At 36.2% G+C, this 17,374-nt stretch overlaps 1 protein-coding gene across 2 annotated transcripts in view; it reads right to left on the reverse strand.

Moving 5' to 3' along the window:
* Positions 1-281: 281 nt before the first annotated feature.
* The window catches only part of LOC108722785 (uncharacterized), a 51,458-nt gene continuing 34,365 nt past the window's right edge, over positions 282-17,374 (reverse strand). For both annotated transcript variants that reach the window (XM_018448082.1, XM_018448091.1), the window contains 4 exons: positions 6,509-6,652; positions 2,246-2,568; positions 1,650-1,924; positions 282-1,174 (listed from right to left, as the gene is read on the reverse strand). In XM_018448082.1, the coding sequence (XP_018303584.1) occupies positions 445-1,174; positions 1,650-1,924; positions 2,246-2,568; positions 6,509-6,652 (1,472 nt within the window). In that variant the 3' untranslated portion in view covers positions 282-444. The remainder of the gene's footprint in view (positions 1,175-1,649; positions 1,925-2,245; positions 2,569-6,508; positions 6,653-17,374) is intronic.

The following is a 17,374-nucleotide window of genomic DNA, read 5'->3' on the forward strand; positions in this document are numbered from 1 at the left end:
CCCCGCGTTTTTCTTCCGATTTGAAAAGCGCACGATATCTCCACAGTTTGTAACAATATCTTTTTAATAGTCGAGAGCCGGCAGCTACTTAGGAGAACAGTTTCCAATCTTACGTATAAAAATAAAATTAATTCTAAAAACTTGATATTTATACTCTCGCAATTCTTACTAAAAAAAAGAACATTATGATAATACTGGCTCGACCGTTTTAACGTTTTTATTGTTTTAAAGATTTTCAAACGATCCTTTCGCAACGAACGCGTTTGCCAATACTACTCGCGTCTGTAAACATTTATATCCATAATGTTATATTGCGCTGAAGAGTTCCCGCGACCTTTCGACTCCATACACGTAACATCATTTGTTCCGGTCGACCCTAGAGTCAGTTATCACAAACGATTTCCCGTGGATGTTGGGTTTACCGCAATGGAAGAAGGCGCACGCTCAGCATACAGTATTGTAAATACCTTCTTCGTCGTCGCCAGTGCTCGCCGATACATCGGACATCTCGGAATGGGACAGTGCAAGCTTCACGTAGCCCCGATCTCGTTCTCTGGTGCTGTTGCTCCCTCCTACCGGCAGCGATTTATCATCATGCGGTGAATCCCGCGACGAACCATTGCCGCTGCCGGGCTCACAAATTTCGGCATAGATCTCTTCCAGTTTCGGCGGTGGAGTGGGAGGCAATGGTGTTAGACTGTCTCTCACTTTAGAGTACGGTGGATCCATGTCTGGACTGCTGGTCTGCATCTCAAGGACGCTCGTCGAAATCGAACGCTGCACTTGTTGCCTAGATGACTGCGATGCCTGCATCAAATTTGTTTCCGATTCCAAACTGGCGTACCTCTCTGGTGATCGCATGCCGATCTCTGGTCGTACGGCAAATGTAAAAGATGCCGATTTCTTTGCTGGGTTTCTGCTTTTGCCACCCTGCGCTATCCTTGAGATTCTGTCGAGAAAGCTGTGATTATTACCGGTATTGCGGCTATTGCTCCGATCACGGATCGTCGTCTTCTTGATTTGCTCCAGGCCCTCTTTCAAGCTCTGCAGTATCGGCTTTGCCTCGGGCTTCGCTTTAATTTCCTTCAAATGCAGTTCTTTCAGTTGACTATTGTTGGAAGCTGGTTTCGGCGGGGCGACTCGAGGTTCCGTCGCTCTCTGGTCTAAGGCTCTTCTATAAAACAGTATTAAAACGTATATCATCCTCTTGTTTATTTCATATGTAAAGTAATAATTATTTAAAAGGAAATGTTTCAATTGCAGTAAGAATTGCGCATGAATGCAAAAAATGTTTATTACACTGAGACTAATAACGCAAACGCAAGAAACTTAATTAGATTAACTGGATTAATTTTTTATAAGATTAAATTTTATATGATTTAATTTTAGACTATTAAAAAAGAATTTTCTCTTTACAGAATTATTATATTTTCCTAAACTATTAATTTAGTATAAAATCATAATTTACATAATATTGTCTTTTTAATAATCCTGTTTTATTAACCCTTATTCTTTATTAAAATTGTAGCAACTGTTTTTAAAATTAAACATTTTAATTTTAAAATCTACATTAATACTACATAATTTAAATAATTACATTCCATAGAGTAAGTTGTTTTTTTCCACGTAATGATTAAGATTCTTCTTACCTGCAAGCCGAAAGTAATCGCTGCATTTTTGGCGAGGCGAGCAATCTCGCCTCGGAAGGACATCCCAGTCGTGCTCTTTTCACCCGAGGCGCGGTCGGACCAGTTGCGACGAGCTCCAGGAGTTCCGGCACCGTAGTATTGGGTAAGGGTCTTTCGGGCATCAGCGGTACTGCACAGCCAAGAACTATCGGTCCTCTATTCGCGTTCTCCAACTGCATTAGGCCGCTATAATCTCGCGGCAACGGTATGGGTAGGGGTCCAGCGACTAGACGTACCTGGGGATCATACACACTATTATATATCGAAGAAGCAATAGCAATTTCTTGCGTTAAACAAGATTTTGTTATTTTTAATTTAAATGTATGTCAAAATATATATATAAATTAATCCATTTCTGCAGTTAGTTTCAAAGTAAACAAAGTTCATATTACTGTATATACTTACAATTAGTAAATAATAAACTAAATTTAAGTTAAACTATTCTCTTAAGTTAAATTCATAATATCAAATTGAGTACAATTTGAGATATTATGAATTTAACAATGCATAACTACAATTAATTAATCTTAAGGTTTTGCAAGAGAGATGAGATTTACCCTCAGAGGTAGATCCCTTCTGGCGAGCTGATGAACTCTGTAAAGCACTGCGTCGCTGCCGGTGTCGAGACTACCGCTCTGACAAGTCGCATAGAACTCGCCTCTAGCTGAAAGTGGCGCGAATAACTCATGCCCGTGAGAGTCCAAGCACTGGGCATATTGATCCCGCTCTGAGGATCTTGAGCATTTGCCTTCCGGGACGATTCCAGACACGCCGCTGGCAACCGGGGCGCGACGAGTGTCCTGGAAAACGGCAGTAAGTCGCAGGACCTCACCAGCGCGCACCGTCGTCTTCGTGTAGTGAGCCCGCAAATTTCCATTTTCTGCAACAGAAATCAACTTAAACTTGATACACAGTATGATACTTGATACATAAATGATAAATACTAGACGATAAATACTGTTTGCAGAAACGGTTTATATATAGAGACAATTAATTGGAGTATGTTTTTGCAAATAACAAACTAGATCCAACGGGAATGATATCAATTGTTAATTTATTGGCACCGATAAAAAAAATCGTGCCGTATGACAAACGCGACACTTGAGTTAATAACGGGCGCATGCCTACTTAATTATTATTAGCGTTTATTTATTTATATTCAATTGTTTTAAGCTGGACGAAACAATGCCAAAGCTCGAAGGCCGCTTCGAGAGGACGTGAACTACTTGCACATGGCGAATTCAATATGAGATCGAAATTCGACCCACCAACTGAAAAATTGCCAACTATTCTTCTTCCCTTAACCAAACAAGGTACCTCGTGAAACTGAGGCAAAGAGGTTTCTCAATATCCAGACGTTCGAGTCCGTCCGAAGATTGTCCGATAAAGATCGATTCGATTCTGATTTTCGACACTAAATACGTTTCGGTCACTACCATGCACGCACTTCTACTTTTGACCGGCTGCCGGCGACTTGATCATTGATTTATTACGTCGCGTCGGTGCGTGATCACGTGATGTTTGTGGGGCGCTGTGAGGCACCGATTCGTTGCGTGCGCATAGGAGTGTGCGATTTGCGATGTCGCGAGGGATGATCGTAAGGGGCTGCGCACAATAGGTTTGTCACAAGATCCAACATGCTCCAACATGCTCCTACCATAGCTCCTATTCACTCTGGCTGCTTTCCTTTTAGGTACTCGACACAAGTGTCGTTCCATCTTTGTCACTCTCTGAATGTCAAGAAGGATAGAACTACTTGTGTCGATTTGTGTCATCAAATGGAAAGCAGTGTCTGGTGGCAATCAAGTGCGTTGGAGTGAGTAACCCTGGATCTACAATAGGTGTTTTAAGCCTTAAGTTGTAAGAAATTGACCAATTACAGTCAAGTTCGAGGGGAATAATCGACTGTGATTCGCCCACTTCTTATGGCTTAAGGCTTAAAACCCTATTGTAGATCCGGAGTAAGAGCTATAGTAGGACCATATTGGAACATGTTGGAGCATACGACGCGAACGAACCTAATGAAAGGAATAGGGAGCAGAGAACAGAGAATAAGAATTTTAATCTATCTATACAGAATCTATCAATACAAAAACTGTGTATTCACAATACACGATTTCTGATAAGTTGAAATTCTTTTTCTCTATCCCTGTTCCTTTCATTATGCGCAGCTCCTAAATCGTAAGAGGTTAAAACATGTGAAAGAAATTAATCTGGAAAACTACTACCAATTTTTTCTTTCTCCCTTGTTTTATATCATCAGTGTAGTATTATTATTAAATATATAATTATTAAATTATGATTTGTGTGATATTTTCTATTCAATTAGTAATATTTTTCTAAAGTCTTAAACTTTCATTATTCCATAACACTACAGAGGTATAATCTTTGGAAATTTTAACTTTATTTCCAAAGATTACCTTATTCTTTTTCTTAATTTTATTGGAGATACAGTTATAATTTTATAAGGGTACATCTCACATGTCAAGAGAACCTTCACACATGCTTCTAACGTAATAACACATCTATGTCTAAACTGGCCGTTTGATATCATCTTGAAACTCGAAGAACATATCAGCGAATTTCCATATGAATCGCATGCATCGATCGTGTACCGTTGCGCTGATGCGTAGGTATGATCAAAAGGCGGGGTGGCGAGCAATTAACGACAATAAACGCGTTGGATAACGGACGCCGACGCGAATCGACGTCGCCGCTGCGAACTTACGGGACCTATCCGGATCTCGTTGAAAGGAGGAACCGAGAGGGATGCACTCACGCAAAAAAAAAAAAAAAAAATCCTTTTCCGCCGTGACCATAATCGTTACAGCGGTGTGTGTAATGGCATAATGCTCGCGCCGCGAGCTGTATCCGTGTATGTGCGTGTGTATGCGTTCGCAGCTGCTTATGCACGCGCGTGAGGACGGCTTTCAGCGGGCCACGTGCCTATTACGTTACGCGCTCTCGTCGCGCGTATTCGCGTAAACCTCGCCTCGCATGTATGTTGCGTACGCCGCAAAAGCTATACATTACGGACACATTGACATTCGTGTTACGGCCAGTCGCTTGCAGGCCGAGAAAATAATCCGCGAGATTTGTGCACCCGCCTATACATACACGCGTATTGCGAGACTGTAGGACATTGGACTTTACGTCTAAATAATGGTATCAGAAGCAGCCGTTGGACTTGGAGTGCATCCGTTTACGCAACTGTTCTAATCACGTGACCTAAATTTACAAAACGAACACCTGCGTGATCAGTTACTCATGTATCTGCCAATAAAAAATCTGGACAAAACTTTAATCGAATCGATTGAGAACTGTTTGCAATGTATAAGTAAAAAGTATTTTAAATTTAAATTTATATTCGAATAATTAAAATTTTTAGATTATATAAAAAATTATATTTTTATTAAATTTTAATGATATAAAAAATGACGCTGAAAATGGCCGCCGCAGCTAGCCACCGATCAGAGCCCGCGATGGGAATTTTTATTCTTGTGCTCAAGAATCGTTTAAAATGTAAAAATTATTTATCGAACTTCAAACAAAAAGTATGGAGTGAATAAAATAGGTTACATTATTACAATATTTTAAATAACTTTTTTCATAAAGCGCGATTTCTTAATAAAGTACTAACAGCGGTATTTTGGCACCTCGTAAGGGGATTCGAAAGAATTTTTTCCAATAGAGTAAATCATGAACAATCGATCGGTATCAATTAGAACAGAGGGATGACTCTTTATCAAATTTTTAACGATTTTTTTAACTACGAGGATGGGAGAGTCGGGCGTCGTGTCTCGACAAAAGTACTAAGTTTAGTGAACTCCAGAAACATTAAGTTAATTATAATAGACTAGATAAGCAAATATATGTATATTAATATATATTTTATATTGATTATCACTTAATTAAATTAAAATTAATGTAAATGTTAAGGAACGATTAAAAACAAATCATTAAAAATTTCTAATTATAGTTACAGACGAGGATATTTTGAAAACATAAGTAACTTCTTCTAATGAAAATAAAGCTTTTTGTCATTTATGAAATGTCGTCTATGATTAATTTAAAAAATATCTAATTAGGGAGTCTAAGAATACCTCTTTTCTCATATATTAGATGCCTTCACTGAAGCCGTATTTAAAGCATATGCATGAAAAAAGAGTCTCTGAGAATAATACTGATCAGAGGAAGAACAAAATCAAAAGTTTTACATTACATTAAACAAATAACCTTGACGTTCGCCTATTTGTGTACAATCGCCATTTCTCCGAATACTACAACAACTTTCCCAAAGAATTAAAGGAAATTTATCATGTCTCGGGAAAGAATCTACGTTATTAACAAACTGATTACATGAACCACGGTGCGCAGGTCGTAACCGGCCACATTTCCGCAAGCAGAGCGCAACGGATGATAACCGCAGCCGTGACAGTTGGCCCGTGGAAAATACAGACTTAGGCTGTATTTCAAAATTTACTGCCAGTATTGAAAATCTACACTTTACACTTTACATTACGTGCACTATAGCAGTACGTGGAGTAAATTTTGAACACAGCCTTAGGTTGATCAAGATAATAAACTCAACGAGTGCCAGATATATGTGACGCGAGATACGTAAATAATTTCCGTCCAGTTAACTCGCCAGAACGTACGCGAGGAAAAAATAATGTATAAAACGAAAATAATTCTGAGTTATTGCTAAATTAAAGAAATATATTTCATTCAACATTTGAAAATTTATATCACCAACGTTAAACTTTGACGTGTCGCAAACAGTTTTATAATACAGACAGACTATTGATAAAATAACTTACCCATTTTAGAGTGCGTCAACGTGTAAGCCCGCAATGGTTTCGCAAGCAAGAACGCTGGCACTCCGGCGCGCACCAAGGCGCCGACTCTTCTGTACACTCTAGCATTTCCGGTACCACTATTGCTGGACACTACCGAGAACCAGCCTGCAACATAAAAAAACACATGTGAGACATAATCAAAGAAAAGACGTAATTGAAAACAATTTACGAATAGTATCAAAAACTAAAAAAATAATAAATTCTTGCATCTTTGTTCATTTTTTCTTCTTTTTTAAAGGCGCCTCCAGATAATATGACCAACCTATGTCAACATTAGCAAATATCATACACATACGTGACATACATAATTATCCATACTGAATGTATTCAATATTTTGTGAAATGTGTGCAAAATTGGCATATACATTGGCCATATCGTCTGGAGGTGCCTTTACAGGCATGTTTCTAGTTTCATACGTGTCTCTCAGATTTTTGTGTTTAACAATATATTTCACGGAGAATCAAATTGATGCCGGACAGTTGGGTGACGTCCCTTAAGTTATTCACAATGTCACCTACGATACGTTTGTAAACATTTTATAGCTTCGGCTGTTTGTATTTTACAATGAGTACGTTCTACTTGGCATTCACAACATTCGCGACCAGCGGGTCGTGTAGTAAGCCATAAGAAATTAACTAATTACAGTCGAATGTTAGGGAAATAATCGATTATGATTAGTCAATTTCTTATAATTTAAGGTTTACTATTCTTTAAAAGGCTTTCTACAATATGCCATTACCTAAGCTTTAAGCCATAAGAAATTGACCAATCACAGTCGAATGTAAGAAGAATAATCGACTATAATTGGTCAATTTCTTACGGCTTAAGACTTAAAGCTGTGGTAATGACTTATTGTAGAGAGTCTATAAGACATCACTTTATAGCTCCGACTGTATTCGTAAATATCTTACAATAGTATCAAAAGCATCAAAATATTACAAAACAACGCACGAAAAGAATGGTTTTGCTAGTAAAAGTAAAAATCTAGAAATCTGAATAGATACACAGATCTAAAAATATAATTTTATTGAACTATCAAAATAATTATGTAAGATATTGATACTCAAACTAATTGTTAGAATATCAAAATTTTTTGCAGCATTGCTTATAATGCTTGAGTTTCCTTCATATTTTTGTCTAAACTCATTTTCAGATCTGTATCTAAATTTCTAGATATTTCGATAAAATCGTTCTTCCCGTGTAAAATTCTTACATTTTTTGTTTATTTCATAGAAATATAACGTTGTTTCCATTTACAAAGGTTAAAGTTAAACGTTTTATGTTTTCTGTAGAAAACACATCCTTTTCATAAAGCGCACGATGTTTCGTCGACGTCAGAGGGATTTCGCTTTCTCGTAGAATGAAGAACATGAGATGACGCGGCACGTGTTGATCGTGCACGACATCGCGCGTCGTTTCTCGCCTCGTTTCGTTTGGCTCGTTCGTTAACGCTGCTCAGCTTCATTCTGTGCACGAAACACGACAAACGTTACCGTTGCGCACGCCGCGTGGAAACTCGTTCCACTTTGTAGCGCGTGCTTTCGCATAGCGCGGAGAAAAATCGGCCGGTGCGCGGCGCGCACTGGTTTCATAAACCTACGTTCCAGCGCGCTATTAAAATCACCGGCGGCCAACTAATAATCCTTTTGCGAAATCATAATGTCAATTTGACCCACTTTGTTAATACCGAGCACGAGTACGAGAACGGCGACTCTGCGCGTTTTGAAACGAACATCGACGTTTATAGCTCGGCCTAACGAGATCTTAAGATCCAGTTTCATAAAGACAATTTAAGTCACCGTTAATCGAGTTATGCCTCTACGTCGAGCCTGATTTTCATTAAATCTGCTGACGCCGTATAACGCACGCCTAAAGCTACTTTTTGTCGCCATTTCTTTCTCTTAATCTTTATATGGCGCGATTTAAATTATTTATACAATTTTGAAACATACTTATAAATCAATAAATGTATTGTTCAAGTTTGAATGTGATTTAATTTCTTTTCAGTTATTCATACAAGATGGATGGAGAGGATTACTTGTAGGAATAATACTCGACGACAATCCGATGATCACGAGTTCAGATTAAATCGATAATCCGTTGTCGATTTGTGGTGTGGTGTGGATCGTGCGGAAATTTATAGCGAATATAAATGTGCCCATTTCATGGCAAGATATTTACAGTACGCGCATATAAATCGCCGAATCGTTTCGCAAACGATCTATACATCGCCATTTCCGTCATTTCGAATTGATTTATACAATGAGCCTGTTGCGCGAATCCCGATGATCATCCAACCCTTTTTACGAAACGTCCTTTCCGCGAACGGATATTGTGGATGTTTTATCGGCTATCGGCTATCGGCTATCCGGATATTTACAGCCAATTTCGGATTTATCGTTAATCAGCCTTCACGGTGCGCGATCCAGACAGATTAAATCACAATGTCTTCTTTCGGAAGGTCGAAATAAATGCGCGCCGCAGAATTAACGACGCGCGATAAATTTTAAATTTAAATTTTGTTCAAGTTTGACTAATTAGGTTCCTACAGTTTTTTTTATTCCACATCTTTTGCCAACATAAATTCGGAACAAAAATTTGGAAGACATTAAGTGCAACATCGCTCTGGATGTAATAAAACCTTCGCGTGTTCTACTCACTGTAAAAATATGAAGTGCTAAAAAACATTACAAGAAGTGTAAAACGTTATAAATGAAGAAAGTACAGTAAGATAAATTCTCTCCAATTAACTGACTAGTTCTGAATGAAGAGAAAGTATCTCGAGTCACAACGACGAAGCCGTTCAGCAGCGTTTAACGGCACAGACATTTCTATCGAGTTACGGTACTATTGTAGTGCAAATTATTATAAAATCATTCTCGATAACTATAGCCACTGACAGTCAAATCGTTTACGCAATCACCACGGTGCACTTGTCATTACGCGCGATTTATAGTTCCATATCCGCAATTTCACCGCGTAATAGAAACGATAAAACGCACGCAGAAAGGCATGCTTAGCGTATCTCAGCGACTTCCGTGACGCACGATACAAATCGATCGAGAGATTTTCTCGCAGAACGCGCATATCGCCTACGTCTACGAGGAAATCGATTACGGACGTAACTGTTATAATGCTTATCAAGCCGATTCATTCACCAGCAAGCTCGTGCTCGCCTTGGCTGATCAATCTCGACCTCGATTTCACTTGTGTTATACATCCCGCTTCTCTACTACTTGACCAGGTTCGGAAACTAGTAGTAATATGCGTTCGACTTAATCAACTAAAAACTGGAGCAAATTATGATTATTATATTGATATTACTGACGACATTTTCGTAATGTTCTCTTCTTCTATACTTTCTACAAATAGATTTCTCGTTCTCCTTCTTTCTCTCTTTCATTTTGTTTATTTCAATTGCTTTAATTATCAGCAAGCATAGTAAACTTTACACTGTGAAAGTAATTAAACGTATACAGGGTGTTTCATTTTAAATGATATATACAGTCGATTATCCTGAAGGAAAGTATTTTCGGGAAAAATGTTTGAGACAAAAATTATATGGTTTGAAGGATAAATAATAGTAAAATTAATTTTCAATAAAATCGATTTTTCAAGCTTACACGATTACATGAGAATCATTGATATTTTTTAAAATAGAATTGTATTATTTTTTTTTAAATAACATGATTCTTCAAGTTATCCTACATATAAAATTTCAGTTAAATTATTCATTACTTTTAATTTCGTTCATAACCACGAGTTTCATTTACATATAAAGGAAGCATTTCTAACAGTGTAATGATGAACAGATGTATTAAATTTCATACAAACCCGCATAAAATTTTATTGAATGAAAGATGACAATGAATTAAAAAATGACATTACATTAAATTTCATAAATTTTCATGAAAAACACATTAAATTTCATGTACATGTACACAAATATACTTTTCAATTATAAATTAAATTTAATGTAATGTCATGAAATTAAGTTCAAATTGTGTAACTTAAAACTATATTTAAATTTCATGAAATTTTAACAGTGTACACTTGAGACTACTTAATCCAATTTTCAGTTAAACCATTCATTATTATTTTTCAGTTACTTCATGATCACAAGCTTTTGTTACATGTTTAGATATTAATTTCTAACAGTGTAAAGTATTTATGACGCTTGCTGATAATTGAAGCAAGTGGAATAAACGATATAAATGAGAAAGAAGAACGAGAAATCAATTTTTTCCAGAAAGTAGAGAAAAAGAGAACATTACGACAGCGTTGATAATACTTGTGTCAATAAGAGCATAATTGCTTTAGTTTTCAGCTGATTAAGTTGAACGCGTATTACTACCCGTTTCCGAATGATACAATCAACAATGATATATAGAAGAAAACGGGCAAAGCGCACACATTAATGTCATTTATTAAATGAAGACACGAAAAACTCTGTCTCCCATTACGATTCTAAGTTATTATGAGATACCGTACGAATGGCCATTGGCCAGCCTTGGAAATTTCATGGTTCGGTACGAACCGTTACTCAAACACGCGGCATCGAGATATATACAAGTCTTGGCTGTTGAATCGATCAAGACTTCGCTGGATGTAATCTTGATTAAAGGTTAATCCTTTGCGGTCTAAGATAATATCGGCAATGGATGGATATTAAAAAATTCTTCTTATAAGGTATCTTCATATCACACATCGTTGGCTTACGCGATAACCAATTTCCATCAGTTAGATAAAAACTCATGGATGATATAATAGGAAGAAAGATCGATCACACACGCCCATATGTAACATCGATTATCAACGAAAACATTAAAAAACGACGTTTTATAAATGAAACATCCACACTGATATTCGGTAAATATTTGGTAAATTATTAATCATGTACAATACACGATAAATCTGCTTCGATTAAATATTCATAGCTTTTATTCATTTTTCTCAACTCTTAATTTATAAAAATGTATAGTCATATACCTACAACGATATGATTAATTGATCAATCTTTTCAACAGAATATAACACCGGATAATCTAATCTGAATATTTTTATTATAAAAGTGGGCGCAATAATCGTATTCATATGCTAATCTTCTGAGAGGAGAGAAGCAGAATGTATTCGATAGACGTTAAAGCGGTTACGCGTTCATTGCCAAACATATGTGTCGATCAGATTACTCAGATCGCTCTCATTGTAACGGAGGTCAGGGCGAAGTCGAAGTAAAAGTGAATTCCATCGATAACTTTCACATTGCGTAATCGTCCTTTGATCCACACATGTACGTACGTACGTACGTACCGATTTCTGGCTTTTTATCATGTAAAGGCTATGGCATACAAAAAATATAAACAGTGAGATATAAACAGAAAGAACGGTTTTACTAAAATATCTAAAAATTTAGATACAGATCTGAAAATAATTTTATTAAATTATCAAAATAATTATGCAAAATACTTACAGTGAGTGCAAAAAATATTCGTACAAAGAAATCTTTTATAAAAAGTCTTATTTGTAGAAAATAAATATTAATTAGTAATTTTATACAATGAATACATTCTGTTCTAACTTAAACAAACGAGCTTCGCATGTATTCTTGATTTTAGAAGCTAAATTTCTCGACTGTACGAATACTTTTTGAGCATCCAAACAATACAATTTTTAATTTTCGCTTATTTTTCAGATGATATATTTTCTATAATTAATACACATCTTTTTGATATATATAATTTTAAGAAACATACAATCTATTTTATTCTTTATGAATAAACTTAATTACCCAGCAAGAAATGATCGTCAATTAAATGTCGAATCGACATCAAATTGATGTTAAAATCATTGTTTCGATATCGATGCGACATCAATTCGATGACATTTCTCGCTGGATAATATTTACTTTTTAAAAATAGTATTTTTTTAATATTTTCTCTGTGTACAAATACTTTTTGCACTCACTGTAAATGTTAATGGCAATGCTGCAACAAGTTGTAACGTTCTAGCAATCAGTTTGAGCGTTCTAAATAATTATTTTGATGCAAACAAAATTATTTTTAGATTTGTAACTATCTAAAATTTTAGATACTTTAGCAAAACTGTTCTTTCTGTATAAGCAGTAAGCAAATTAATATTTTTTATTTGCTACTACTTTTGTTATTGCCTTACATTCTTTTTAATTTTGATGACCTATTCTTACTGTTTAATTAATGTTTACGTCATATTACTTAAGTTTTTCGTATATCATAGCCATAATAAAAAAAAAATCTATAGATAACAATGAAATTATATTTCGAAATACGCAACAGTATTTTTATGAAAGTTATTTTTATAAATTTCATCATATTTATTACCTCTTATTCTCAAGCTTAAATATTGTGTAGTTCGGAAAGTGTATATTCCTTACACTGTTAAAAATAAATTGTTAATTTTAATTTAAAAATATATAGTGGACTTTCTGAGGATGCAAAAATGTTCAACTTAACATTATCGTATAAAAAAAATAATTTTTGCATGCTGAGAAAGTCCACTATATGTTTTCAAATTAAAATAAAATTTTATTTTTAACAAGGTGTATAAATATAATTCTAGATGTCCTGCTAAGGATCCGTAAAAAATGTTCTTTGATTCTAGAAAGTCAATATCCGGTTCTATAAGAGATTATTAATTCTTGATATCGCAAGAGAGCTCTTACAAAGATTCTACGACACGATCGTCGTGACAAGCGAGCTCGATAGACTTGACGTGGGACATTGTCGCGCAATTAACATTTCGCTCGTTTCGATCGTTCTCGGCGTTACGTCATAGCCGTAACGTTAGTTTTCTTAATGAGCGAATAATAATCGGCGTGTGCTCGTTGATTTACAACGCTTGACGAACAATTCGTTTAGAGCCGCGCCGGGACTCTGGAGTTTCTTGGCTACCGCGCTACTCGGTGCATGAAATTATCCCCGTCTGCGATTGAGAATTCTTGTTCACGCTACCATGTTCGATTTGCCGACGTTAAGCCAGTCGCAATGTTTGTAAACTAGAGCAGATTGCTGATTAAGTAATAACAGACCACGGTTGCTGCGACCGTTATTCGTTCTTTGCTTCGATGATTCTGCGAGATCATAATCCAGTTGCCAAGCGTCGCGAGTGTATCTCATTTTACAGCTCGCAAAAGATTGATCTTTATATTGTCGCAGCAAAAAAATTTATGATGAAGTATTCTTTATATTACGAACAATTATTTTTATTTCTTTAACAAGCTATATGTATAATAAATTCTTTTTGTACCTTGAACTGAATCTTCTTTAAAAAATAAACAATTTTTGCCGAATCGGTTTTGTTTTTTATTTAAAATTATAGTTTATATTAATATATATAAATGTTAATTATTGTAACTAAAAATCAATATTTTTTTAAATGAAAGGATATTAACTGTGAGAGCGAATAACATGTCGTGGCCTCTGCTCTTCGAGGAAGCCGAATATACAAATTTATTGCTACTGAGATATGGTGTGGTCTGTATATATATTATGATCTGTCATGGCTGTACATGGAAGCACAAAACCTGAAATTTCATATTTTGACGACACAAATTATAACGCTTCTATTGTGGAAGTAGTGATTGATTCTGCTCGTTGCGAAGAGTACTTTGCTCTTGAGCTTAATTCTGTTAGGAGTTAGTTTTTGAGAAATGGATCAATATATTAATTTTTTTTATAACAACAGAAATTATCACAAAATTAGTACTATTCAAATCTTATTTTATGTTTCTTTTTTTTTCTTGTAGTCCTGTTATTAGTTTGATGTTAAACTAACAGCGCCACACGTTTCTTCTAAATGGCATATGGTATAAAATTGTTTTTTGTAGCACAAATTAGCACAAAATGAGCACTAAATAGTTCGAAAGGTCTTTTTCCGATTCTGCTCGTTTGGTCCTATTAACTTGACAGAGATGCAAAATTAGCCGGTTGGAATTTCGCTCTCGACGACGGGCACGAGGACGGGCCCCCGATCTATATTCCATCGCGACTGACACGTTCAATTTGCCGCATTCTTGGCCGCGAGTGACGTGCAAAACGGCGAATGGCAAGGTGGACGAGAAGAGTGAGGCGGGGCCTCGCGTTTTTTTTTTCCGCAAGCTGCTCGCTCGCTCGCTTGCTCGCGCGGCCGATCTTCCGCGGACATGATGAGGTATAAATGATACGTGTCAACGTGCCAACATGGAGAGACGGCCGATCCCTGACCACCGTTCAACGTATACAATTGCGTAAGGCAAGCCCCATTTTCTGCTCGCGTCCCGCTCGTGCGTCCGGCCGTGCGTGAGGAGATTCATGCCCTTATGCCATTGCCAATTTCGCATGCAAATGTCCAGCCGTCCGCCCGCGTACCACGAGAATCACAATAAATAACGATCAACGGACAAATTACCGCCCTGCGTGGTTTTTCTTGTGCGATGTACGAAGGCCCTCTCCCACTCTGCTTTTTTTCTCCTCAAGCTTGATGCGCATGTATGTATGACTCGTTATGTACACACATGTTGCGTGTTCCTGTACCACGGTATTTTACGCATACATACAGCATTAATTTACTAAGATATGGTAGAGGCATAGATATATTATATGAATAGAAATGTTGTATCGTGCACGATAATCTTTAGATTATAAAAACTGTAGCCTCAAAAGTTAGTTAATTGAACGTACGTATGAGATACGTTAAGTTAAATATCTGAAAATTTATATAAAATTATTTATTATATATTGAATATTTTAATAATAATCCAACACTTTCTCTTTTCTTCTCCCATAACTGCATAACTCAGAATTGTTCTCACGCCATGTGTGGATTGCAAATTCTCGCGCACACAGTTCTTTGTAAAATATCATATGTATCTTCGCTTTCACTTTCCTCACTAACAGCATTTCGTTCAGTTGTTGATGAAGCGACATAAAAAAGCGATAGTCTTCGTCCTGGTACACGCCTTGAGATTTTACATTTTCCCTACGTGCCACCGTTGTCTTTCCCTGATTTGTATTGCGATGTCTAAGCACGCAATTGTTGATCATTTGTCAGCAAGCGTGCGCGATCGTTATCAGGATCGAGCGAATAATTGCCCAGTTGACGAGAAAAAATTCTCGAGTTCAGGACTTCTGTATATTGGACGCAATCGCGCGATTGACAGTCCCGATGATCAACGGTTGTCCCAGTTTTCTCCCTTTTCATCGTTTGCACAGAAATTTCATTCCGTAAAATTCGACGTGTCGCGAATTGATGATAAACTGCGTGTTTGATTGACGGATCACCATTTTCAATCGCCGTAGACGACTTTTCAATTACATCCTGTACGATATTTGCTCTCTTTGAAACGTCATGCTGGATTTCTGTCGAGTCACTTCGCTCCTCTTCGCTTTCAGCTTTCCTCCGAAGCACGGATCACTTTTCAATCTCTGAAAATTTCTTTTTTGATCCCTTTCGAAGAGCGCGCTTGTGAACCGTTTTTAAAGAAGTTTATCGATGAACATTGTTATATAAAAAGAACAGTTTTGCTGAAATATTCAAAAATTTAGCGAGGTATAGATTTAAAAATAATTTTGTTAGATCGTAAAAATAATTATGCAGAATATTTAAATGTTAATGACGATACTACAAAAAGGATTAACATTCATAGCAATCAGTTTGAGCATACTACATAATTATTTTCAAATCTGTATCTATACATATAACTAAAAAATTTTAGATTCTTCAGCAAAAGAACTCTTCTTCCTGTGTAATTCTCCTATTCGTGATTCATCAGAGGCTTTATTCATGCTTTTCCTCTTGGTTTTGAAGCTCTCGCGAAAGTTCGTATAAATTTCAAAACCTTAAAGTCCTGAACGGTCATCGTGCAACAATTTTAAATATTCTTTTCGTATCTTATGTTAACATGTACCGTTTCGTAACATTAAATCTGCCTGTCGATCTCCAATGTAATCAAAAATGTCCTTGCATTCCAGGTCTAGAAGTGATCACACTACTATCTCGCGACTTTCTCGCAAACACAACGACAGGAATGTACATGGTGCTTTTCTCCTTGATGAGTGACAACATGTCCATGTACTTCGTGTCCAACTTTGATCTTTGTTTTCTCCTAAGTCGTTTGTCTCTGCCAATAACACTCGATCTGGTACGACCACCCGTTGCGACCGAAGATTGAACGCGTCAGGAAAATAATTCCCAAGTATCTCTATCATCGTTTCATCATCTCAATTTCCGATTACCTTCCGATTGCATAAGCACGAAATCTAATATCAAATTTTAAAGCTTGATTTCTTTATTACCGAACACGTGAATGCCTTGCGATAACGCTTGCAGAGTTCCTTACAAAGCGTACATTTTCTTAAATGATTTACACGTACCTCGAACAACTCTTTGTTCTATTATCATCCAAAATTATGAGATAATTTTTTTAATTTGATATCACAATGTGTTTAGGATATCAAATATTGTCCGAATTCTTTAATCGAGTTTCGATGTTTTCAACTTTCTTTTTCAAAATCGAAGAATAAAAATTATTTTCACGTCACAAAAAACTTTACAAATATTCCTGTGATATAACGGATAATATACACAAAAAAGACAGCAAATATATTATTATTTAATGATGTAACTTCACGCGGATTTTCTTTGTTATTAAAACCATGATGTAAGAATCATGGTTAAAACATAAAATATGTACATATACAATAATTTTTATGGAATTTCAAAGTAATCAAAGTTTCTCTTTGTAAATTTATGCGCATTATTGTAATAATTCTTATACAATCTTACATATCATCATTTTTTATTATCTTAATATG

This window comes from Mycetomoellerius zeteki, unplaced genomic scaffold (genome assembly GCF_001594055.1).
Source record: "Mycetomoellerius zeteki isolate Tzet28-1 unplaced genomic scaffold, Tzet1.0 scaffold106, whole genome shotgun sequence".
NCBI lineage: Eukaryota > Metazoa > Arthropoda > Insecta > Hymenoptera > Formicidae > Mycetomoellerius > Mycetomoellerius zeteki.